General features: G+C 39.8%; 1 protein-coding gene across 3 annotated transcripts in view; it reads right to left on the reverse strand.

Moving 5' to 3' along the window:
• The window catches only part of rngtt (RNA guanylyltransferase and 5'-phosphatase), a 114,059-nt gene that overhangs the window by 52,617 nt on the left and 34,689 nt on the right, over positions 1 to 26,753 (reverse strand). For all 3 annotated transcript variants that reach the window (XM_074615775.1, XM_074615773.1, XM_074615776.1), the window contains 3 exons: positions 25,820 to 25,955; positions 21,909 to 21,980; positions 7,844 to 8,008 (listed from right to left, as the gene is read on the reverse strand). In XM_074615775.1, coding sequence (XP_074471876.1) covers positions 7,844 to 8,008; positions 21,909 to 21,980; positions 25,820 to 25,955 — 373 coding nt within the window. The remainder of the gene's footprint in view (positions 1 to 7,843; positions 8,009 to 21,908; positions 21,981 to 25,819; positions 25,956 to 26,753) is intronic.

Here is a 26,753-nt window from a genome sequence, read left to right on the forward strand (position 1 = left end):
ATTTTCTGCAACCCTGTCATATGTAGGGGCCTCAGGGCCACACGACAACCACAGGCGAGAACTACTAATATATTAACGATAAGCCCGAGACCTTGATGTAGATAATACCTCTTAATAAGCTTCAACCTAACCACAAGCTCGGTATGGAATCGAGTATCGGGGAATACACAATCAGAAAATTTAAATCAGAAAATGTGGTCTGGAAAGGATTAGTAAAGAACCTGGAGGAAGGTCACAATTAGATTAGATGAATTATCAACCTCTAGAGGGGAAACTAGTTTTGTCGCCCCCATGCACTGAGACAAATGATAAAAGAGTCAGACAGGTCACAGCAGACAGCATCTATCAGACATACAGCCACTAACACACAAACTAAACACAAACACACACAATCAATGAATCAATCAATGAAAAAAAGGGACACACTGAAAGAGAGGACAAATAAAAAAAGGCTGACTGTCTCTGTTACAAGCGGTGTCAACAGAGACTTACAGCCATCATTATACCATACCATAATAACACTACTTTAAGACTGTGTGCAACCGCCAGTTCTGAAAAGTGAAGCCCATACTGAAGTGCCTTAAACTTGCATTCTTTCTAACAGCCAGCAGGGGGCGGCGACTCTGGTTACAAAAAGAAGTCTGATTGTATATAAGTCTATGAGAAAATGAGTCTACTTCTCACTTGATTTATTACCTCAGTAAACACTGTAAACATGAGTTTATGGTCTCCATCTCTAGTTTCAAGTCTTCTTCAATACATCATGATGTTCATTTAGTAAATTATGGTCCCATTTAGAGTCAGATAGACCATAAAGCAGGGGATGCTTTAGGGCGTGGCTACCTTGTGATTAAGAGGTCTCTACCACGCCGTTGTCCGGTCTGGGAGTTGTCCGTGTTTTCATCTTACAACTTTAACTCTTTCACAGTGTGGTTTCAGTTCATGAAAGATAACTAACATTTTTGGTCGCCTAAAAATGTCTCGTGTTGCTTCTGCTTGCCAGAAAACAAGACGACGATGGCCAAAATGCCAAACTCGAGGCTTCAAAACGGCAGTCCACACACCAATGGGTGACGTCACGGTGACTACATCCACTTCTTATATACAGACTATGGTTTAAGAGCAACAGAAGTCAGACAGCAGCTGGCAGTACCACAGTTTTGCGCTCTGAGGCTCAAGTTACCGCAGTTTCACAAGCGTGCCGGTGAACTACGGTGGCCTTCAGGTAACGTAAAAACACGTATGGTTTGTCCATTTTGGGCTACTGAGGAAACATGACGGACTCCGTAAGGAGGACCCGCTCCCTATGTAGATATGAAGGGCTCATTCCAAGCTATCAAAAACACAACGACTCATAATTTCATGTAATTATACACTAACAAAAATTAATATTATCTTCCATTTCTGCTAATAGATCACCCAAAATGCTACAGACTGACCCTTTAAAGATAACTCATTTAGCCGGCAAACTCACTGATCTTCCTCCCCCTCAACTTATCCGAATGGGTCACCTCATCCCTGACTCGCAAAGCATCATCTACTCTACCCTTTAGCACTTTACCCCTCTTTTAGACACCTTTTAGCAAGAGCTTTGTTCTTACAGCCTTACAAGCTTTAAATAAGTGAATTACTCTTAAGTTACATAGTCCATAGTGTGTGGAGTGCTAATACATGCCTTTGTCTTTTTGTCTGATTTTGTATAATTCTGCATGTCTTACTTGTTTGTGCTATGTATGCACCTACTGTGGAAAAGAATTTCCTCCTTGAAGACAAATAATAAATAAATCTATCTCTCTATCTCTCTATCTCTCTATCTATCTATCTATCTATCTATCTATCTATCAATCCATCCATCTACATTCTCAAGAAAGTCAATTCTATGGGCTATTTGGTATTCAGTACATACTCTAAACCTTAATCTCACTCGCTGTGATTAGTTTCAAGCTCCACGCAAACACTGCAGTCTTACAAAAGTATGTAACTACTTTTTCAGCTCTCTATCCAAATCCAATCTCGGTTCAAAAAGGTATTTCAAGATAAGATCTACTCTCAGGTAAGAAACTCATTCGTTCATGTGAAGTCTCTCTCTGCTATCTGGATGGGAGGCGGGAGGCGGGGGGAAGGTGATGGCCTGGGGTCAATTGGAGATACCAATTTCATTAGAGGGGAAACTTTATTCAGCTTTGGCCTAATTTCTTTAGAGATGAGATAAATGAGCGAGGGGATATTAGATATTCAGCGAAGAGCAAAGACAAATTAATACCATCTAATTTCCTTTTGTAATTTTTAATGTTATCAAATTGTGACTTTATTAAATCTGAGTCACATTTAATTACTGTACGCTCTCTGCAAATGTTAGGCTTATTCAAACGGGGTGCACCTCGCCGAAGGTTTCATTTTCAAGAACTGAAAAGGGAACTACTCCAATTTAAAATGTTCTCTGCTTTGAGAGAACGATTTCGTTGGACAAATGGAAGTTCGTGGATATGACGTCGTGGGATATACAGTATTCAGAGTCTACACAACACTGTCTAAATGAAGACAGTTTGACAGCTGATGATTTAAGTTCATCCTACACACCCAATACATTATAATAAGGGTTGCCCTGCATTGTAGAGGCTACTAAAAACATGAAATTGGAGCCTCAACTAACAATTGTTTTCATTATCGATCAATATCTAGATTATTTTCTCCAAGAATCGCTTACTTATTTGGTCTATAAAATGTCAGAATATGGTGAAATCCTTCCCAAGTCCCAATGTGACAACAGTCTAAACCCCAATGACACAGAAAATATTCATATTTGAGAAGCTGGGACAAGATAATTTTGGCATTTTTTGCTTAAACGAATGACTCACAAAAGTAAATAGATTATCAAAACTGTTGCACATTAATTTTCTGTCAGTCAACTAATCGATTAATTTATGGTTGCAGCTCTACATGCACATGAAACATGCATACACAGTGGTGGAAGAAGATACTTTACTTAAGTAAAAGTAGAAATAAAACAGTCTAAAAATAGTGTCAAAGTGTCAAATTCAAAATGTAACTTCAGTAAAAGTACAGAAGTAATATCAGCAAAATGTGCTCCTTTCACAGTGTTATATTTCTATAAGTATTATATTATTCTGTTTTTGTCATTAACACATGAAAGAGCATTTTAATGTTGTAATTCCTCAAGACAAATGTAGATAATAATTGAACTATAGAACTGCATCATATCATATAAGAATATAATGTGTTTTTTTTTATGTAAAAAGTAACCAAGTGTAAAATAAATGTAGTGGAGTAAAAAGTACAATATTTCCCTCTGAAATGTGGAGTAGAAGTATAAAGTAGCAGAAAAATGGAAATACCCAAGTAAAGTACAAGGATGTCAAAATCGTACTTAAGTACAGTACTTGAGTAAATGATACTGTGGATACATGTTTGAGTTGGGTGATATTTTTTTTTACTCTTTAAGCCCACTCTGTATGGAAGCTGCAGAAATCATCTCTCTAGCCCCAAAACTTTAACACTCATTTCAATAATCACCGGTGGAAAATTAATTTCTACCATATAACCGGATTCTCTGTGGAAATTGCCAAATCTGTTGCCTTCAGCGAGCAAAGAAATGACCAGAATTCCCAGTCATGACTAGATTTCTAATTCCTTGAAGGAAATTCACAGATCTCTACCAGAAACACTCACTGATCAATTTACCAGTGTCCATTACCAGTAGAGAGAAATGTAATCTCTTTGTTCTCTGATTGCTAGCTGCATATAATATAATGATGTGTGTATTTAATGTGCAGCACTGCATGTACAGTCGGTAGTTTCCCTCCAGCTTGCTGGCCCACAGGAGACTGTTTTAATGTGAAAGGTTGTCTGTCAGCGATGATGAACTCCACCCAGGGTCTCGCTCCCAAGCTGTCATCGGACAGTTTTTTAATTTGGGAATCAATGATGCATCTCCATCTTAAAAAAAGAAAAAGCTCCTCTACATGAAAACTTACGACAGTACCTTGTATTTAGTGTTCGCTGCTGAACAGCAATGAAATGCAATACTTCACTTTGTTTTCTGTGTTATGATTTGATGAACACAATGAAGTTTAATTTTAGACAAAATAATTGTCTATTTTAGCTGCAACGATTAATCGATTAGATGTAAACTATTAAATTAACCACTTATTTTGATAATTGATTAATCAGTTTGAGTGATTTTTTTAAGTCAAAAAGTCAAAATGCTCTGATTCGAGCTTCTTAAATGTGAATATCTTCTGGTTTCTTTACTCCTCTAGGACAGTAAACTGAATATCTTTGAGTTGTGGACAAAACAAGACATTTGAGGACGTCATCTTGGGCTTTGGGAAACACTGATCGACATTTTTCACCAAGACCAAACAACTAATCGATTAATCTAAAAATGATCAACAGATTAATCGACAATGAAAATAATCGTTAGTTGTAGTCCTACTGTCTTTTTTAACATACACCATTCATTTAATTATGACACCTTAAATGCATATATAACTAGAAGTGCACTCGGAGAGCGCAGACCTCCGCCAAGGCAGGTTTCATGTATGTTGCTGCAGTTTCCGAGTTCTGCTCCGAAACGAAAGTGTGACACACGAACGGACGGAAGGACAGACGGAAAGACGGACACGGAGAGCGCTATATACCCCCGACTATGTTGTCGATTGGGTATAATAAAAAGGAAATATATAAAAATGTGTATTGTATTTTACTTTATTTCTGTGCTTGACTTAGGTATTTTAAATCTTCCATAATTTGCTGCAGGTACTGTAAGCAACAAGAGTATGCACTGTAAGTGACAGGCATTGTACGCACCTGTCACATCAGATGAAATCCATCAATCTCTTAAAGATAAAGCATGGATTATTGCAAAACTAAACATGCAAAATGCAATGAACTGTACAACAGGAATCACCAACTGAGTTGTGAAGCACCATTAAATCCAGAATTATGTTCTACTCAAAATATATTTTGTCAGCCAAGTCCCATTCAACCTACACAAAGGGGAAATTCCAAACTGTATTATCTGGTTGTCCCAATGTACAAGTTCTGTAATACAAAAAGGAGTCTTTGTCAGATAATTGGACAAGTGGAGGAAGCAAAAAAAAAAAAAGAATAAATGGTTCCAATTGGAGGGAGATGGCGGCATGAATGTGTGAGTGTCTGAGATGAAAAACAGCAGCATAGCCGGAGACAAAAGCCATCATACAACTCCAGTCTGTGACTGAAATATCCCTGAAAGGACTTTTCTGGTCGACATGCCATGAAGTGGAGGGTTGTGCTGCTATGAATTAATAAGCCAGATTTCAGTTTCCCTCTTTTAATGTTCCATACAACAGAGATATGACTGTATGGGGAGCAGATGGTCGCTGCACAACACAATAGAGCAGTCAGAGACCAGACGTGGTTCCAATGACTTAATTCCCGGAGTATCTTCATCAACATGCCCCTCAAAGAGTCGGGGGCGATCCTTCATAAGAGGATTCTTAGAGGAGTTGCAGCACAGGGTTAGACCAGAGGTAACCCAACTATTCATACCAAGAATTTCACAAAGTAGAAAAACACCAGGACGTCAGCGTTGGCAGAGGAAGACATGCGACCACAACACAAGAAATGTCTGAACCTTTCCCCCCTCCGTATGCTTTGATCATCTGCGAATGTGCGGTGCCAAGATTTCCGACTGATCTCGGCCCGAGCAAAACATCAAATTAATTGTGGTCTGACCTCCCACAGACCTGATATTGGGGCACAAGTGCAGGCCTTTGAGGAAGGCTTAACAGCTATTCAGAGGATGAAAGCTCTGCTGTCCTCAGCCTGTGAACAGCACAGTGCTACAACCTGAGCCGTGATCATTTATTTATTTATGACAACTACAAGGAAAAAAGCTAAAACATTTGATCTGAACCAAAATAGTCCAAAAGAAAACAACTGAATTAACATCAAAGACTTCACTCTTGGTATTATCGAGCAAATTACAGCAATGCCGGGTGCAACTAAATCTATGAAATGTTCCCAAACTAACCAGCAGTAATGACTTTCATCAGCAGTGTACTGTAATGATTTATTCCACTGCCGTCTTTTCACATGAACCTACTTATACCTCCCGGTGTATTCACACAGACGGAGACCAATCAATGATACCCAGTACAGCAAACAGCACCATGATAGTTTCTGGGCTACCAGAGTTATCAGACAGGGAGCAGGGGGCCAAGAAGAAGACATTAATCACTGGGTCCTCCGGTCAAAACCGAGTGGGCAACCTCCGGTTCTGAAAAGTGAAGCCAAAGAAGATATCTAGCATTGCTAAACATCTGGACCTGTCTGGGACTCCGGCCACGAGCTACAGCCAATGAGAACACAAGACACGGGTTGAGGAGAAACCTGGAGGGAGGAGGGGTCGACTGTAACAACAGGAACTTACTGTATGTGTTGTATTTGCAACACGGAGCAAAGTTGTTGTTACATCTGGAGGAATAAATAGTAAGAGTGTGGGCTCAAGCATCACCATCTCTACAGTCAAACATCTTACATCCTTCTACAATAAGGCACTGAAAATAATGGACAAAAAGCCTGTCCGGTGGCATCACTGTCATATCCTAAAAAGACACAATCTACTGAGCTTTGAGAGCTTTAAAGTTAGTCTTTAAATGTGTTAACAGTCTAGCCCCAGAGCCTCTTTCTAGATATATCCAAAGACAAGACAGCAATAGAGTAACTAGGAGCATAGTGAATGGCAACTGTAAAATACCAAATTGTAGAACTACATCTGGACAATCAGCTTCCTCCATAAAAGGGATGCCAACTCTGGAACACATTAACAACCAAAATTAAATTAATTCCAGACATAAAGGCCTTCACAACAACGGTTAAGTGCTGGCTAAAAGCAAACCAGAGCTGTATCCATTTTTTGGCTAATTTTATTGTTAATTACCATGGTGTATTGGTGTATGTGTATTAGAGTATTGTCGACGCTATGTATGATTTGCAGTGTATTATGGTTTTGTCATATAGACAGTTGTATATTTTAATTATTCTGTACATGTAAAAGCCCAACTAGGGACACAAGTTGAAAATTAGCAATAGCTACAAACTCTCTGTGCAGCACATCAGTTTCATGCCCTGTATTGGAACTATGTTAAATTGAATCGTCCCTATCAAATCAAAATCAAAATCAAAATAAAAAAAGAGTGTGGAAACAGGCTATTTTGTAAACACACATGCCAACAACAACATCAGCAATGTGTCTCGCATATGGTCTCATGACATGTACCGTGTATTTCTTGCGTGTGTGACTAAACATAGCTCTTGTAGTGTGAAAACCACAACGACTTAAAGACACACGTTTACAAGAGAGCAAGTTGTGTAGTGTGAACAGTAGAGATCTGACTGCTTTGAAAGCCGTGTAGTGTGAACTTAGCGGTGGCACATGGCAGCGACTACAGACACTATGTCTTGGGGCAGAGTTTGATTGATCCCATTGGGTCCAGCAGGCCCAGTTACCAGGTACTCTCCTGTGATTTCCCTCCCTCAGGTCTGACTCCCGGAGGAGGACAGTTTCCCTGCTCTAAAGTGAGATTGTGCTTCCCACAAGACGCCGGTACATAGATGTCTTTCAATTGCTCTCGCTCTGGCTCCTCAATTGGGACCAATTTGCCATCCAGGGAGGTAACTGGGACATCAATGACTCACAAATTTAAATTGTAGATGATATATGTAATAATTTTGGTTCATCTGGATTTGGTCTGGATTTGTTTTGACCACAACTGTGAAAGAAACGGGGAGAAAAAAATGGGATGGAAAGTGAAAAGGATGCCTTTGTTCACGTTACCTTGCGTGACGCATGAATGTCAAAGAAGGGTTTATTTCGGACACTGAAGGGCTCCTTGGTTTTGTCAATCTGTCCAGTCTTCATCTTTTCCATCCGGGGAGAAATGATCTCCTTTTCTATGCATAACAGCCGGATATTGAAGTCACACTGGCCAACAGGCTGTCCCTGAAACACACACAGAGAACAAACTCAGTCATCTCTTAATATAACCTGGGAATTAACTCATTTAGACACACATGTATGACAATTATGTGTGCTCATTACAATACAGAGTAGTCTTTATTTAGACTGAATCGTACGTTGTCTCCAATATGACATTAATAGCATATATCTACTAAAATAAATCTCCTTTGGAAAAAATATTTATTATATGCAGCTTTTTGTTGGAGAGCCTTTTCAAAGCCTGACATGTGGGAACATGGTGATGAGCCACAGGATTAGCGCTGGAGATTAAATCACTAGGCGATTAACAGAAAATAAAAATTGGCAACTATTGTAATAAAAATGACTTAAGAGTAGGGGTGTAAGAAAATATCAATACACATGAGTATCGCGATATTATGTTGTGTGATACTGTATCGATTCATCCAAATACAATTGATTTTTTATTTAACTCTTGAAAATTCAACGGCCTGCCGTCGGGCCAGACCGTTATTCGATATTTTAGAGGTTGTAGCGGGCTCAGTTTTAAAGCTAGAGTGAAGTTACTGGCATCATTTGAAACTATAAAACCTAAAGAATACAATTGGTACCAACCATGTCATACTAGCTTGTCGCAAAGGAGACTAAATAACGCTCCAAAGTTACGCTAAATTTTGGTGAGGAAAAACTGTCATGGCCATTTTCAAAGGGGGCCCTTGACCTCTGACCTCAAGATATGTGAATGAAAATGGGTTCTATGGGTACCCACGAGTCACATGTTTTTTTGCATGCAATAAACATTTGTTTGTTGTATGACAGTTTCCCTAAATTTAAAAGAATCATAATATATCGCCTTGCTTACAATATCGCAATATATTGAATCATTACCCCGGTATCATGATACGTATTGTATCACCAGATTCTTGCCAATACACAGCCCTATTTAAGAGATTAACTGATCAAGTAAAAACTCCCAAAACATGGTTCCAGCTACTCAAATGTGAGTATTTGCTGTCTTTTTTAGGTTGTGATAAGATAGCGAATATGTCAAATTTGGGAAATTATGGCCATTCATTATTTTGTGGCATTTTATGCACCAAAGTATTAATCAATTTGTCAAGTAAATAATCAACAGATGAATCAATAATCAAAAAAATCAATAGTCCATCCACACACAACACACAATAACATCCTCATAGCATCAATAAAAGACTGTAAATCTCTTCTTGCAGCTTTTATTTATAACTACACCATAGGTGAGCAGTATGCAGGTGCATACAATAACACAACAAGACCCTGACATCAGCTGTGCTCATGGGTATGTCACCACCAAAAGTAAACAGTAGAGCGAAATAATTTTTTCTTTCTTTGTCACTATGACAACAGCTTCCTCTCATCATTGGCCAGCCGCACACAGTTGTTTCGAACAGATAAGCAGAGCGACCTGATCCGTCACTGCCTCTCAGACAGACAGGGCCACCGAGGCAGAGCAAAGGTGCCTCCAAAACCCATCTGGCGGACCACTGTGACTGTGGCAGAATACAAACTACACTCGAGTTCCTGCTCCTGCTATTAATAAAAGAGGGTGGAAAATTAGAACAGACAAGTGATGAATTTCACAAGCTTGTCTGTATGATGATTTTAGAGTGTTAAATGGAGGCAGAGGAGTTGTGAGTACAGTCAACTGTACGCTCACAATTGACAAAATGATTCAAAACAATGACTCACTTTTATCAGCACAAAAAAAAACAACTAAAAGTAGAAGAAAAATTATTTTTATAAGAGTTGCCAGATGGACGCGGACTAAATGTATGACAACAATCTGACATTTAATATTTCTCACAAGTTGTCAGAGAGGAGAAAAAAAAGGAGCTCAAACTCAGCAACCAAGCTGCCATTTCTGTTGTTTGCCAAGAGACAGAAAAACATAATGAGGCAAACATTTTCTACGTCACCTGGCCGTGATGAGTAGAAAAAAACTTTTTAAAAACGCTTTCTGTGCATCTCCAATATGCTTTTTCACATTTCCAATCTATCTCTCAAAGATGGGAGTTCTCTTCATAAGAAACTTATGAGCACATCTCTGGTAAAGAAAAGATTTAAAGTGGTGCTTTTGTGCGATTCTTTGTGGAGAAACTCAGTTTTACAGATCTGTCGATTAAATCAACTAATCAATTAGTCGACAAAATCGTATGAGTGTTAGTCAACTAAGAAATTCTTTGGTCGAGAACAGCCCTATATTTTACACAGTAGAGTATTATATATGTTATTACAAAAGGGAACATTATATTCACTCATGGGAAAACAAAATGGAAATATTTATGGAAAAAAAATTTCCTCAGGCTATAGAATACTTTCCTGTGGAGTTCCTCAGGGATCAATCTCAAGGCCCTTCATATTTCTTATTTATGTAAATGATCTTGACTTAATCCAGTATTTACATTTTGTTTGCTTATTCTATACATGCATTTCTCCAGGACATTTCTCCTCATGTTATCTTATTCTATCATTTATCCCTACATGTTATACTTGCTGTACGTATGCTTGTAAATGTAATGTTCACTGTAAGATATGGCTACAACTAGAGCTGCAATTATTACTCCATTAGTTGTCAACTATTAAATTAATCGCCAACACTTTTGATAACCGATTAATCGGTTTGAGTAAGGAAAAAAAGTTAAAAAAATTCTCTGTATCCAGCTTCTTAAATATGATATCTTCTTGTTTCTTTCCTCCTGTATGACAGTAAACTCAATATCTTTGTATTGTGGACAAAAACAAGACATTTGAGGACGTCATCTCGGGCTTTGGGAAACACTGATCGACATTTTTCACCCTTTTCTGACATTTATATAGACTAAACAACTAATCGATTAAACAAAAAACTAATCTCCAGATTAATCAAGAATGAAAATAATCATTAGTTGCAGCCCTAGCTACAACAAGTGATTACTTTCATTATGGATTTATCTGACAATTATGTTCTTGATTGATTTTTTTTCCAGAAAACGTTGAAAATGTGAAGAAAAATGCTGTAGTGTTATAATTCCCCTCAGACCAAGGTGACTTCAGATATCTTGTAAATTAGTTGCAGATTAATTTCCTGTTGATGGTTTAATCGATTAATCGACTAACAGTTGCAGCTCTACAGTAAACTTTTCTTCAAAGCTGTATGTCTAAACTCTGGGAAAGATACCAGACAAGCCTTTGGCAACATTTTTCTGTCTACATATAGCAATTTTTCTCCTCTTTGACATTATGTGCTGTTTTTACCCTTTAAAGAAAATCTTCCAATAACTTAAAAATAAAATAAAAACATACAGTGAAACATTCACACACCTTTATTGTTCCTACACTAGTGGGTTATGGATCAATACTTCCTGATCTATATCGAGAGGCACTGAGCAAGAAGGTGTGACTTGGGGGCATTTGTATTCTGCTCGGTTACTGTTCGGTAAAGGCCACTTCTCTCCTCAAGAGCTTTCTATGGAATTATTGGACCACGGGGGGTGGGGGGGAGGAAAACGATTTATTTTTTTTTCAAATGAGGAGGTGGATGACCAATGATTAGTTAAGATTAGATACAATTACTAGACTGTACCGTCTTGTGAGTCATACGGATATTCAGCAAAACAGAAAAGGAGATCAGAGCAGTTTTATATAAGCAAGTAAGATGTCAAGCTTTAGACAAAACAAATCTTCAACCAATTACTTCTCATGTATACTGTAACCACAGACTGTGCCTGCTTTGTGTAGTGATACTAGAATGTGTGAGAAAAAACAAGCCGTTTATAAGATTTTACTCAGTTTTGAATTACACTAATTATGATTTTAAATTATAGACGAAATTCGGAAATACAGCCCCGAGGAGTAACAGAATATCATTAAAATCGAGATTGTAAAACAAGAAGATTCACTCAAATTAAGCAAAATATAAAAAACACAGTTTGGGAACCAACTGTTATCATAGGATGAAGATCACACCCTGTAGGGGTGAAGCAATGGCTGGTCAAAGTGTCTGTTATACTGAATTTCAGCGCATTTATCCTGCATCTATATCCATTTGACCGCAGTAAAATTTAGAGCTGAATGATTAGTTGATCGACAGGAAATAGTCTTGTATAGTGTTTTGATAATCAAGTAACCATTTAGGTCATTTTAAAAACAAAAATGCCAAGTATGCTCTCAAATCTGAGGATTTGCAGGTTTTCTGTTTTCTCTAATTCATATGATTGTAAATTGAATGACAAAATAAACAACTTGAAGACGTCAGTTTGATGATGAGAGATTTTCACTATTTTCTGGACTCAACAATTATTTTAATTACTCAAGAAAACAATCAGCAGATTAATCGAAAATGAAAATAATCGTTAGTTTCAGATATCAGAGTTCCACTACACGATTATCGTGGTCAAAAGAATTCACGATAACGATATTATTGCGAAATCTAATGGAAATTAAAAAAATTATGCTAATAATCAGTGAATATTAATAATCATAATAATAATAATAATAATAATAATCAGTGAAATTCATCTTTAACTTTTTGTTCGTTGTGCATTTTGTCTCTTTTGGGCAAATCAACTACACTCAAAATGGAAATAATGAATTTAACTTAAGAGTTGAGGAATATTTTAATTAAAATACATAGTATAACTATCAGTGAAATAAAAAAATAAAAAAGCTGTTTATTTCACAGAGTGTTTTGCCTGCCTGATTTTATTGACTAGCAGATTTTGTTGGTCATTATTATTCATATCTGTTCTTCCAGAGTTAAATGGTTTTCCTTTTTGTCTCAAAAATGTTTGTCTCAATGTGTTTATTGTTGCCTTGTCCTACTTTGTTGTGTTGTAGCCTACAGACAAAGTTAATGCAGTTAAAAGTCCAGTTCTGAACAACACGGATCAAAGATTTGTGGCTGTGTTATTGTTGTCAAAAATACATTCATCCTCATGATTATTTCATATCTATATTTCACATACAGTTGCCTTTTAGCAGGAGGAGAATGCTCTGATTTCTTCACCTACTTCAAAGACTTCAGAGGGGGGAAGTAGGAGAAGGAGCCGGTTTTGGGTGCATCTCCTCAACCAGCGAAGGAGACGCATCGCACCGTGGCTCCATCAGAAATACATTATAGGGGAGCAGAGCTTCTGAAACGTGCTGCGACGTTTGTTTTCAAGCGGTTCACTAAAAATCAAACCCACCACTGGTTATGTGCGCAGCATTTCACTTGATATTGCCTGAATTTAGAAGCGAGGAGGAGGAAACATTAAAATCAGCTGGGGCAGTGCGGGCGAGGTATCAAGGCCACTGCGGCCGCAGGGAATACGATTTTTTGGAGGGGCAGAAGGCCAAACAGAAGGGGCACGGAGGCCATGGCCCTCATGAAATTCCTGCCCTAGCGACACCCCAAGTTGCAGCCCAAGTAATATCAATTATTAAATCACCTTGAGGAGTTGTTTGTGCAAAACAGGAAAAAGGTAGAGTCGATATTGGACTTTTTTGGCATTCATCAGGTGGCCTGACTCCTTTGGGATGCCCCGTGACTGCTGCATGTGTAAGTAAGCAATAGTTTGCTAAAACTTAGGCCATAAAGACATGATAATCGAGCAGCATGCCATGACTGTGTCTCTGCTTCAGAGTCTAATGCAGCTTTAACAACTCTATACGGACAGTTTGGCAACAACAAATGAGGTCAAAGGCGAATTAAAAGTTGGAGAAATCCTCATTTTGGCATTGGTTTGAGGACTTGTTTTTCTTTTTTAGTGTGACTGCAAAAATCCACACTACATTCTGCTGGAGCAACAGCTGGTATCATGTCCCACACATTCGGCACCATCTGTCAGCTGTGTCATCAGGACAGAACAAGATGTAAGTGTGGATGATTCAAGGCATGTGCTGTCCACGCCTGCTCCAATGGGAAAACACAGCCGATAAGAATCCTGTTAATCCGACATTTCTGGGAATAAAGATCGATCGTATCAGGGAAATCTCCTTATCGTTGTTTTGCTGTGGTTGCGGAGGGCGATACGTCTTGATGGCTGCCATTTATTTGTTTGTGCCGTTCCACTTTGACTTACCGTCATCCCTGGGGGTTTGAGCTAACCCAGAGCCAGTGCCTCGACAGAGCACAATGCACCATTTTTGACAAGCAACAGCAATATATCAGGCTTTTGATATAACTGATACCAATCTACAAAGAAATGCCTTGGTCTGCTCTGATACTGATAGTGCAGATCGCCTCAGGACATCTCTGCCTATATAGCCTCCAAATACTACACATATACTGTAAAGCTCACATTTCAAAGTCGGCCTAGTTATACAATCCTCTACAGCTGAAACAATGGGTTCTTATGAATACTTTCACACCCCTGCAGTACGTTCGTACGCGGGGAAAAATATTCGGATGGACCTCGATTTCAGTGGATTTCCGTCTGCGGAAATATATGTTTGACCAATGAAGTCCTTTCTTCCAACTGATGTCATAAAAATATCTCCGTCAATCTGCAAAATAATTAGCTATGTGCTTCTGTTTGCTGCACGGAGAGTTAGTATTTTGGAACAATTTTCGGGGTAACGGACTGTCGGACAAATGGGCTTTTTTTTCGGTCCAACGGGACATTTTTCGGACGATTGGTGTTTTGTAATAACAACGGGCCGTCCCCTTCTCAACACCCAATGTACGACAAACACGACTACCTCAACAACCAAATACAGGACAATATATGGCTTGAGATCGCCCAGCAGCTGAGATATGATAAAGATGGTAATGGAGCTGATATGCACTTGTTGGTCATGGAACGGGGTTAGCCACAACAGCTAAAGTTAGTGTTAGCATCACATTTAGGGTCCGATTAGTTAATGGATTGTGTAGTTAACGTTAGACATTCTCTGTCTGGATAGGTTTTTGTTGTGTGGAGTGGACATGACACTATTTAGGAGGAAACGCATTGATGAAAATGGGAAAACGGCAATGTGGGTAATTCGCACCGAACACGGCGTGCATAGCTGTCAATGTCAAAAATTCGCATTTGACTTTTCCGCATTTCCGCACCACATTTTTGCATCGCACTGGTGAGAATTGGTTTGTAAAACGATTCCCTAGTTAAACTGTGAGAGTAAACTGACATTCTTTGGGTTTTGGCCTGTTAGTCAAACAAAACAAGCAATGTGGAGAAGGCACCGTAGTCTTTAAGAAATTGTGGAAGACATTTCCTACTGATTTCTGATGTTTTACAGCCTCTATTTTTAAGCAAAAATGTCAAAAACACAACGGTTCCACCTACTCTGATGTAAGTATTTTATTGGTTTTCTTAGTTTTCTATGATAATAAACTTAAAAAAATTTCAATATTTCAACTTGGGCTCTAGTGATGAGCATTTTTCCACTATTTTCTGATGTTTAAAGTCAAACAACTCATCAAGCAACTAATCAGCAAATTAATAGATAATAAAAATAATCGTTAGTTGCAACCATAAAAATCTCAGCCAGTATAAAAGACAATCATATTCTACCAATAACAATAAATGTGTGACGCTGGTTCTTCTCAGGGTATATATGCTGCATTCTGGAGATTCTTAAAATATTAAACATTATGTATTATATAACATTAATCTACAGATGCATTCATTATAAATGGAAAGAGCCAACGATTGTATTCATGTCCAACACGGTTGCATTACTTATATAACCCCCCTTTTATGGCTACATTGAACTGAGTGCATAAAGAATCTATATATAAACTCTCATTAAATGTTAAAACACCAGAGAACTGCAGAATCAGAAATAAAGTCTTCTTCAGCGTGAGGCTGAAGAGGCTGATGGATGCCCTCAAGAATACAGCAAAAATAAAAACAACATCTTAAAAAAAGAAATCTGACAGTGCTGCCTGGGAATACTGCTGAAAGCTGTGTGGCTGTCTGGGATGATTTGGAATAAATTTTACGCTTGATACGCAGGTGACAAAATCAGTGTTGGGACCACTCAACAGAAGCTTAATGTGCAGCTTCCCCCCCGGGTTGTTGCAAACAAAAACACAGGCTTTTAGGCTGTTTTGGCCTAAAACTGTTTAGAAGCACATATTTGTTTGCATCATGGAGCTCAAGCCAACACACGAGCAGTAGCTTGAGGCAGATCCAATAAAAGGAAAATTAGAGAGCACTTTTCTTATGTTTATTTATTCTCTCTGTTTCTTAATTCTTGGTGTTGAGCAGTCTGAACGCAGCAGCCTTCCTCTAAAGCCAGAAGATCTTGTCATTATATACATTTAGGGCTGTTCCAAAGACATAATGCAGTTTTTTTTTTTCTAGATCTAAATCTCAGGTTTGTTCCAGACCTTACTCACAGGAGAGCCTCCGTCTTTTTCCATCATCTTCCCCCTTAGTGCCTAACATTATGAGCTAGGGTCTTAATTAGGAGTGGGAGTCACCAGAGGCTCCACAATGATATTATCACGATACGATCTTATTGCAATTTTAAACATTTTGCGATATGTTGTGTATTACAAGAAGACATATTGTGATATATTGTGATTTATTACCTTTTTTTTGTCAACATCTGTTTTGTATAATAAGATACAGTTTTCATTCCAGCTCTTCCTGTGGTACCCCGAGGCGTTCCCGGGCCAGACGAGATATGTAATCCCTCCAGCGTGTTATGGGTCTACCCCGAGGGCCTCATACCAGTTGGACGTGCCTGAAAGGCGTCCAGGAGGCATCCCGATCAAATGCCCGAACCACTTCAGCTGGCTCCTTTCGACGCGAAGGAGCAGTGTCTCTACTCCAAGCTCCCTCCGGATGTCTGAGCTCCTCACCCTATCTCTAATGCTGAGCCCAGCCATCCAACAAAGGAAGCTATTTTGGCCACTTATATCCACGATCTCTGTGAGGCTCAACTCCCTTTTCACCACAACACACACGTTTTTCCTCGTCAAAATTTAGCGCAACTTTGGAGCGTTATTTAGCGTTCTTCCTGACAAGCTAACATGATATGACACCAGTATCGTTACTCTATCTATAAGACTGAGTCTGCTACACCTCTGAAAGACAGAATAGCGGATTGGCGGCCATCAGATTGTCAAGAGGTTAATATTTTATATAATAAAAGATCGATACTTGACGTCCATGTATCGATACAATATTGCCACGCAAAATATTGCGATACTATGCTGTATCTATTTCACCCTCACCCCTAGTCTTAATTATCTGGTCTCTGACTTTGGACGGGACTTTATTTGTGTCTACAAACGTAGACTGGCAGGTCGTAGGCCACACTTTGTGACAATAGTAGAAGTTATATTGTAAAAGCTCCTGAAGCCTGCCGTTCCTGCTCCTTCATGAATCACTTTAATACCCAGTAGGGTTTACCTCTCAGTCTCAGATTGAGTTCAAAAACAGCACAAAAAATGCATTTTACACACACACACACAGCAATGAACCGTCAGATCACTGTTGTTGTTTCAGAAGGAAATAGAAAAAAAATGTTCACCATAATTTTAGATTCATGACTATTTTTATTTCAAACACTGAATATATTTCATCATCCCCTTATAATTAATCCAATAAAACAACATGAAATATTCTGAGCTGAGCTAAATAACAGGCAGGAGCAGACAGTAGTGGTAGGGGTTGATAACTAAGTACAAGGCTTGCCGCGGTAGTCTCTGTTACCGGTGTTACACCGATTATATAACTTGCCAAGCTCTCCTACCAACGTTTTACTTTTTATATAGAGATAAAAACCCATTTAATTTAGTTTTTGTATGAATATATAGAACTACAGATGTTTACATTCTAACTGCACCGTAGTTATTCCTTTGTACATTTTTATTGCTGTATTTATTTTTTATTTGTGTATAAAGAGCCGTTACATCACAACGTGCAATATCTGATGTGTAATACCTTGCTGTTTTTATAGGTCAAGCAAACACATATTTTTCTCTTTATAATATAATAATAATATATTTTTTTCTTACTCTTTATTTGCACTACTGTTTAATAGAAGTGTATGCACTGTCAGGATTGCTATTTAATTTCGTTGTACTCTATGCAATGACTATAAAGAAATTCTATTCTATTCTATTTTCATATATCACCGCCGTGTTATCAATACATAGCCGGACGACAGACGCTACAAACTGAAAGTGAATGCATCAGTTAATGGACAACACGATGGCGGAGGATTTGGTGTCAAAGTGAAAAGAAAAGGCGCCTATTTGACAATATTTCCGGATTAAAACCCAATGCTATAAGGGAACCATAATATCAATGAGGCAATCGCTGTGAGGAGGACTCCACAGACACTTTGTTTGCATTTCAGAAAATGTTATATTTAAAACCCAAAATGTAATGTTGCAGTTAAATGCATTGAATGGGTTTAGTTTAACAAAAAATATTATTGTATGCAATTTAAGCAATAAAAATGTAGACATTTCTAAAAAGGAAACCAATTAGTTGTTCATTTTAAGAGACCCATCTTATTTTCTCTTTTGTTTATTTACTATTGCTCCTTAATAAAGCAAAAGTATTTATATTTGATTACTTCATTAATGGATTGAATAATCGGTCGAACACTATTACTATAATAATCGATAGCTGCAGCCCTAATGTATTGAGCGTCATCTTTTCTTGTAAAATGTCAGGTGGGAAAATTTCCTCACCGTCACATCCCTACAAAGTACATTAGTATTCTATAGGAAATGCATTGCAACTGTGTTGAATTTCAAGGCTATCATGGTTATTAAATAGAGAGCATTACTGCCCCCTCAGCTACATTTGATCCCCACGATAACGACCTTCCTTCCTTAATGAATATCCACATGTTACACCACATGTTAAACATGGAAATGAAGATGGAGTGATGTCATAATCACAGGCTAAATGCACATGAAAGTCCCAGCAGAGCGGCTTGCATGCGTTACGATTTATGAGCAAATAAAAGAGACTGAGTTTAACCGTTAAGTCATTGTTAGCTACTAGTGGCTTTTACTGGCTCGAGACCAATAAAACCTTACCACCAGTACTAGTGCGTCATCAGAGAGATGCTGCCGTCGGTTTGACAGGAGTGAGTCAGCCCAGGGACTATTCTTAGGGTGGAAAGCCCTGCAGAGCTACACTGTACCTGCAGACAAACTTCTCAAGTGGAAGTAAACAGGGCTGAAGTCACCTCATACCTCCACAGATAAGGTTGTTTTTTCTGCGGTGAATTTCATAAGCGCTCCTAACTGCACGGCCGTTAATCTGATTAAGCCAATTTATCTTGCCTAATTCTGCATCTAAAGCAGGATTATTTTTGCCGAGATGAAACATAACGAGGTCAATCAAAGTGTCATGGCGTAGACGGTGATGTCGAGTTTAAAACCTACACAGTTTTATTTCAAGATAATAGCTTTCCACAGTAATGTCAAAATTAAGGACCTATATGTAATTGTTGTCGTGCTTTCATCACGTCTTGTCAGTTCCCCCACAGTGGGGGAGCTGACAGTGACTGACAGGCAGCGACAACTTTCCTAGAAGAGGGGGAAAAAAAGGCTTTTGTAAACTTTGCAGCGAGAGCAGAAATAGATTCAATCCATGACTCGGGGTAATAGTCAGGGTCAATCAGTTACATGGTTGGAGAGGTACTGTACACGTCAGTACTCTCACCATAATCACACTGACTAAGAATATCAATTGCTCTGCCGTCAACAGCACAGTATATGCTGACATTCATTTATCCACAGTAAACTCTGACCCTTCACTCGCGGCTAAATCAGCCATCACGGCGAGAGGACACACACTTCTCATCACGCTCTAATCAAAAGGATCCCAGTGCTGTGCTTTCCAAACAAGCGAGGAGTCACGGTGGGCCATAGGCCTAGCAGGTGGCGTGTTCTTTCCCCTCCCGCTGCATTTCCATCCACCGTCTCAGGATGGAGCCTCGGTGCCAAGGAGCAGCCCGCCACCGATAATGGAGAAGGCTAATAATGGCTGGCGAGGATCAATGGGGCAGTGCTTTACTGATGGCTCGGGCGGGGGGGGAGTCATGTGGAGCTGCTAACCTCTGCACCATCTTACAAAGACGTTCCCCTCGCCGTCGGAGCCTTTATTGATCCGCTTGCTTGTTTGATCCTCGCGATCGATGGAGAAAAGAAGGCGACAGACAAACATAATGTCCAAAGTAACCCCCCCCCCTCCTTTCCCTTCGTTTCGAGGTATTCATCAACTTTTTATCAGTAAGACAGCGGAGGCTGGCTAAGGGCAAACCGTAGGCTCATTTGTCTCCGCGCCTGCCTGCTTGCCATTAGCAGCACGCAGATCGGTCGAAGGGATGAATTAATTTACTGTTCGGAAATGTGTCAGCAATTAACAGCCTTTTAATGTTGTCCTGAGGCTGTTCTCATGAAAAATGGCAAAATAATGTAACAGGAAGAAAAAAAACATGTTATTACACATAAAAGCTGATTTTACATGTACAGATGCACCGGGGCAATTACTGCTGCCCAACTATAATGCAAGTAATGGACTGAACATCGGGTTCACTCCGACCCGAAACAGCGACTCTCATAATGGATTCATATTTAACAAAATTTTATTCTAAGTGATTGTCAAAATAAAGTCAATGGAGTTCGGCAAAAAACAATTTTAGTGGTAAAAGCACGTAGCTTATGAATATTCAGTATGGGTCGGTGTTGTGGCGAAGGTCAGGTTTTAATAAAGCTCGGTGTGTGTGACAGGGTGTTGGGGGTCAAGCAGAGTCTTGCTCTTCCCTCCAACATGCAGACTGACAAACCGCCGTCATGCCTGTGCAAATACTGCAGAGCCTGGATGAGCACGGCTCTGCTGCCTGCCTGCTGTAGTCGAGCCTTGAAAGGAAGTCAACCGGGAATTCGATTTTTCAGACTTCGGGACAAGCAAATCCCATCAATGCTTTCTCCTCCTGACGTACAGTACAGCCCACACAACTTGCTCTGATTATGTATGCTACCGACTGCCACAAAAATGACAGTTTCCTCTGCTGAACAGGACCCTTGTTCAATGTAAATAAAAAGAAGAGGGCAGAAGGAGCTGCTGATAGACCACACAAGCTAGGGCTGTGCAATTTATCAAATTTCAATTATGGCTTCGAACAATTATGAAAACAAGATAAACGACGATTAATAATGATTGTTGTGTCACATTCTGTTTCACAATGAAGCTCTCGTTTTGTCTTGTCTTATAAATCCAACGCACCCTTGTTCCTTTCGAGCGGTGTGCTTTCAGTCCTCAGTGCAGCGATGTTGGCAACGGGTCCCTTGACCTCTGACCTCCAGATATGTGAATGTAAATGGGTTCTATGGGTACCCACGAGTCTCCCCTTTACAGACATGCCCACTTTATGATAATCACATGCAGTTTTGGAGCAAGTCATAGTCAAGTCAGCACACTGACACACTGACAGCTGTTGTTGTCTGTTGGGCTGCAGTTTGCCATGTTATGATTTGAGCATATTGTTTTATGCTAAATGCAGTACCTGTGAGGGTTTCTGGACAATATCTGTCATTGTTTTGTGTTGTTAATTGATTTCCAATAATAAATATATACATACATTTGCATAAAGTCGTGATGAAATATTTTAATCAATTGACAGCCTTAATATCTGTACAATCAATGTGTTTGATTAAATTAATCACAAGCACAAAATTGTTTGCATTTAACTGTAAAATGTAGGCGACAAAATGTTCTTTATAAACGCATGATGTTTCCAAAGTCAATGAGTAATCGTGTTAAATAATCGTGATCTCAATATTGACCAAAATAACCATGATTACGATTTTTGCCATAACCCATGCGTCCAATGCTCTGCTTGTTTATACTGTCTGTTTATTCTGTCTGACCTCTTGATCCGTCAGCTTCTCAGGAGCGATAGGTCAAATGAAAGGCAACCCGTCAGCAAAGGGGCTACTCACGTTGAATTTGATGATGTCGTATATCAAATAGCGGGGGACGGGCTGACCGTTCACCTTGTCGATGATCATCTCCTGCAGAGATAAAGACACAAAAGATACATGGTGTTTGTTATTGAGATAAATATATACAATTGAGATGGAGAAAATGTAGAAAATATTTACACATAAAAGTCCTCAATCTGGGCGGTCTGAACATGATCTATGGTTGCTCTTTGAAAGTAGTTATGGAGGATGAAAACAGTGGGACGCTAGGAAGGTGAGCGCTCTCAAGGGGATGCATGTTCAGAGAGGGAGATGCCTGCAGCGATGGGAAGGATTGCAAGGAATTGGGGAGGTGGGAGTGTGCATGTTTATGTATGTGTATGTATGCGTGTGAGTGCGTGTGTTTGTGTGTGTGTGTGTGTGTGTGTGTGTGTGTGTGTGTGTGTGTGTGTGTGTGTGTGTGTGTGTGTGTGTGTGTGTGAAGAACGACATGAAGCAGAAATAGCAATGCACATCCATTATGCAACACTCTCAAGTTGAAAGTCAGGTGCAGCGGTGGTGCAGGACACTCGGCAGACACATGAGAACTTTTCAAAGAACTGTTACACAACCAGACGATGTAGTGACAGACAGCCGAGATGCAGATGCCGCCACTGAAGTATTGTAAGTGAACGTAGGGTCGCAACTCTGATGCTTTACCTGCTGGTAGGAATTTAAAAGCAAAGCACTACATTTAGAGAACTATCTTTATTCCCTTTTCCTTTATAAAACATTCAGGTGACTAACGGTGCTCTGCTGCTGTTACCGACAGGTAGACGAGTAGCAGGTCAGAAGCTGCAAATACATACAAATTGTATTTTGGGGACTGAAATACTTTTAATAATTGACCAAATTAACAAACAAGGTAGTGTTATTGTGCCAGGAATAGACAAAAAATAAGATCTATTCATTTTCATGTTGTTTAAGATTAAAAAAGTAGGACATTATTTGGGGTAATTTAAGTCCTGTAATGTTGCTTGCAGCCCTGTTTTGAAGTTGATTTTTTTTAAATAGTCCACTAGATCGAGCTGTTTTTATTGAGATTGGCTACATACGAGCTCCGGGGACTCGGCAGTAGCGGTCAAGCCAGATGAGTATGCTGATTAATGTCCCATTTTCATCTCATTTACCTCACAATGTGGCCACAGTCTGGCATTTCTCTCTACAGGGCCTGTGTGGACATAACAGTTAAGCTACTGCTGTTTCATCTGTGCTGCATGTTGGTAAGCTGCAGCCCTGTTGAGCTGATACAATAATTATGGTTTCTAAGCAGGAACTTATTCAGCAAAATCTGTGTTTTCAAAATAGCCAGATGAAAAGACATGTTGTTGATGATGGCAGCTCCTTCTTGTCTAAATTTATCAGCTGTCCCGTGTGTTTAGAATGTGGATGAAAACCTGCTTTCAAATCAGGAGTCAAGACAATAACCTGTAGTAAAATCTCAACGTAGTGATTGTAGTGTCACCCGTTGGCTTCAGACATCATGAAGACGAAGCCTGGGTGGAGCTAAGGTGGGACTAAAGTGGAGCTATAGTGTGCAGTCACAAATTTTGGGGTGCATGCGGACCACCTCAGACTTAAACTTAACTTTAAAAAAACGTAAACTTTAGTACAATCATCGTATACATACAGGTACATACATGAAATTTGGCCTCTACATTTAACCCATCCTAACCTTTTACGAGCAGTGGGCTGCTGTAAGACGCCCGGGCAGCAACTTGGGATTCAGTGTCTTGCTCAACAACACTTCGACATGCAGACAGTAGGAGCCGGCCCCAGACTTGTTGACTTATGCAGATGCTGAAGTTTAGATCAAGCGTACTCAAATGAACCTTCTCATGCTGCGTTCATACCAAACGTGACGCAAATTTTCACCATGTGTTACTCGCGTGTACATGTTGTGGAAATCCCAGATACGTCGGAAAACCAAACGCCGTTGTTTCTGGTTTCTTAACATCATCCGGCGACAATCAGTGAATTTCCCCGAGCCGTATTGACTGTATCTAGCAAGCAACACGTCGCTACAGCGGTATGAACCCAAAATAAGCAGCTTGTGCTGAGATTTAATTGCAATAAATGGATCGAAAGGATGCCGAAACAACTACATAATGATGCCGATTTATAAAAAGTCTGAATTCATGCTTTGTCAGGTCTGTCCGCAAGACAACAAGCAAACAACTTTTAAAACGCTTGTTTTCTGAATGGAGTTCGATCGCCAGGCTATGCTAACATTACAGCTGCACCATCAACACTCAACATAACGTCATCTAGGCATAAACACTGCAGTGATGTTGTGTATTATTTACCATAAACAGTGTATGGTTTATACACATATATTTATACACAGAGTTTCTTCCACAGAGAATATTCTTTTCCTCATGCGAATTTCTTGCACATGTTGAAATATTTCAAATTGCGCGAATATGTGAATGATGCAAATTGCAGTGGCAGATTTTGAACACAACATCTGGTGGAGGGTACCACTTGACTTACTAGCATTTTAGGAATTTAGTTTACAGATTACAGATTACAATTAGCGAGTACAATTAACAATCAAAATAATTATTTTGGATGTGCATCCGTACTGGCTGACATGATTTCACTTCATCTGACAGGACAAAAGACCAAACATCAACACTGAATTGCCGAATCCAGACCGGTGGAGCGGAGAAAGAGGAGTGAATGGCAGTCATACAGATCACTGTAGGAGGCGTTGGGGAGAGGCAATGATGTCATTCCAGGAGGCTGCCATCGTTATGCATCTGGTGCACTGAACCGTTGCACAGACACACAGCAGCGGCGGACGAATACATTAATGTGGCCAAAGGAAACCGCCAGGAATTCAATCTACATTGCACACTCAAATTGATGTAAAGCTCATTAAAAACTGTACAACACAGAACAGCACGTCAAGACAAAGACCAGTGCCTTTTGGGCTAAAGATGAAACATATCAGACAACACAGCTGGGCTTCAACACTGGCTCCGCACACAGCCTCTCTCTGAGCTGAGAGCCAGAAGCATCAACAGATGAATAAACAAAGTCAAAACAAACCTTGTAGCAAATCTAAACACACATCCGCATCGCTCCTTCAAAGTAGCACTAATACGCTGCAATTAGGTGTCCTGCCCGAGCGAGGAAACTAAATTCACCACATCAATCAGCGACTGTTAAGCCGAGAGGAAGCACATGCCTACTTTACATAAAATTGCTAAACTCCGACAAAACAACGCCGTGAGCAAAACAAAAAACAGGCAACTTATCTGTCATCTCCCGTACCGGAATATCAAACACAAAACACTGCCAGACTTTTATACTCAAATCTCAGCTGACTACATGATCACGCAGCAATTTCCTTGGCTGTGTTTTTCAGTTAGGGGGGTGTGATAATGACTCATGCATGTTGTGCACCTGCTGCGGGGGACCTGTGTGACCTCAACAGCACGAGCATGCCAATAAAAGTCTGAGCCTGGTATTATGGGGTGAAGAGAAGTCAGCGACCTTCGCCGTAACCCCCGGGGAGCGCACCGCTGAGCGTTACAACACAACACAGCGAGGAAACAGTGACAGAAAACTGTACAAATTTGATTAGCCATTTCTCCAGGACATGGGCACTCATTTTCCTGTCAGCTGCCTTTTACAGGCTCTACTGTCAGACTGAAACATGCCTTTCTCTCACCTAAGGTTTGGCAACCAATGTCAATTATCCGCAAGACCGAGCAGCAGGGGCTGGAGTGTGACAAGGTTGGAAACGGAGGGGACATGCAGTTCCAGTCAAGGGAGAAAACAGCTATGGGATTATCAGGAAGCAACAGGAGAAGCTGGCATGACACAGTGCATAACAATCCAAAAACAAAAGACCAGTAGTATTAGGAAGGACAATAACTCACCCCATCCAACAGAGTATTTGATAGGTGGACACGTGGATCCTTCCGGAAAGGAAACTCTAGGTTCGCCAAGTGGAAGATCGTGTTGTCTCTGTCGATCATGAATACTTCATTTTTCCCGTTGATCAACATCATGTACCTGCGGGAGGAGAGGATGAAACAATATGTTCATTACAAGTTAGCAAATTGTATTCAAGCTGGTCATTGTGGTAGGGAGACTCTCGATGGACCGCTACCATAGACTGTGTATAAAGAGTGGACGTAGTCATCATGACGTCACCCATTGGTTTGTGGACTACGGTTTTGAAGCCTCGAGTTCGGCACTTTTGGCCGTCGTTCATCTTGATTTTTGGTTGTCACCATCTTGGTTTATTTTGCAACCATGAGTGAAGTACAACCGAACGCTGAATTAGACATTTTTTAGGCGACCAAAATGTTACAATTAACTTTCAGAAACTGAAAACACACTTTGAAAAGGTTAAAAGCGGACAACTCCCAGACCGGACAACTCCGTGGTAGCGACCTGTCAATCACAAGGTAGCCACGCCCTAAAGCAGCCCCTGCTTTATGGTCTATTTGACTCTAAATGGGACCATAATTTACTAAATGAACATCATGTTGTGTTGAAGAAGACTTGAAACTAGAGATTGAGACCATAAACTCATGTTTACAATGTTTACTGAGGTAATACATCAAGAGAGAAGTAGGGTCAATTTGTCATAGACTTCTATACAATCAGACTTCTTTTTGCAACCAGAGGAGTCGCCCCCTGCTGGCTGTTAGACAGAATGCAAGTTTAAGGCACTCCAGCATTAGCTTCACCTTTCAGAACCAGAGGTTGCCCACTGACTGCGATGAGCCAATCTGTTGGCTGTGGGCGTTTTTATTACTATGTTATATGACAGACCACACTGGCCGTGTGCGACAATATTGTAGG

Source organism: Sebastes fasciatus, chromosome 18 (assembly GCF_043250625.1).
Source record: "Sebastes fasciatus isolate fSebFas1 chromosome 18, fSebFas1.pri, whole genome shotgun sequence".
Taxonomy (NCBI): Eukaryota; Metazoa; Chordata; class Actinopteri; order Perciformes; family Sebastidae; genus Sebastes; species Sebastes fasciatus.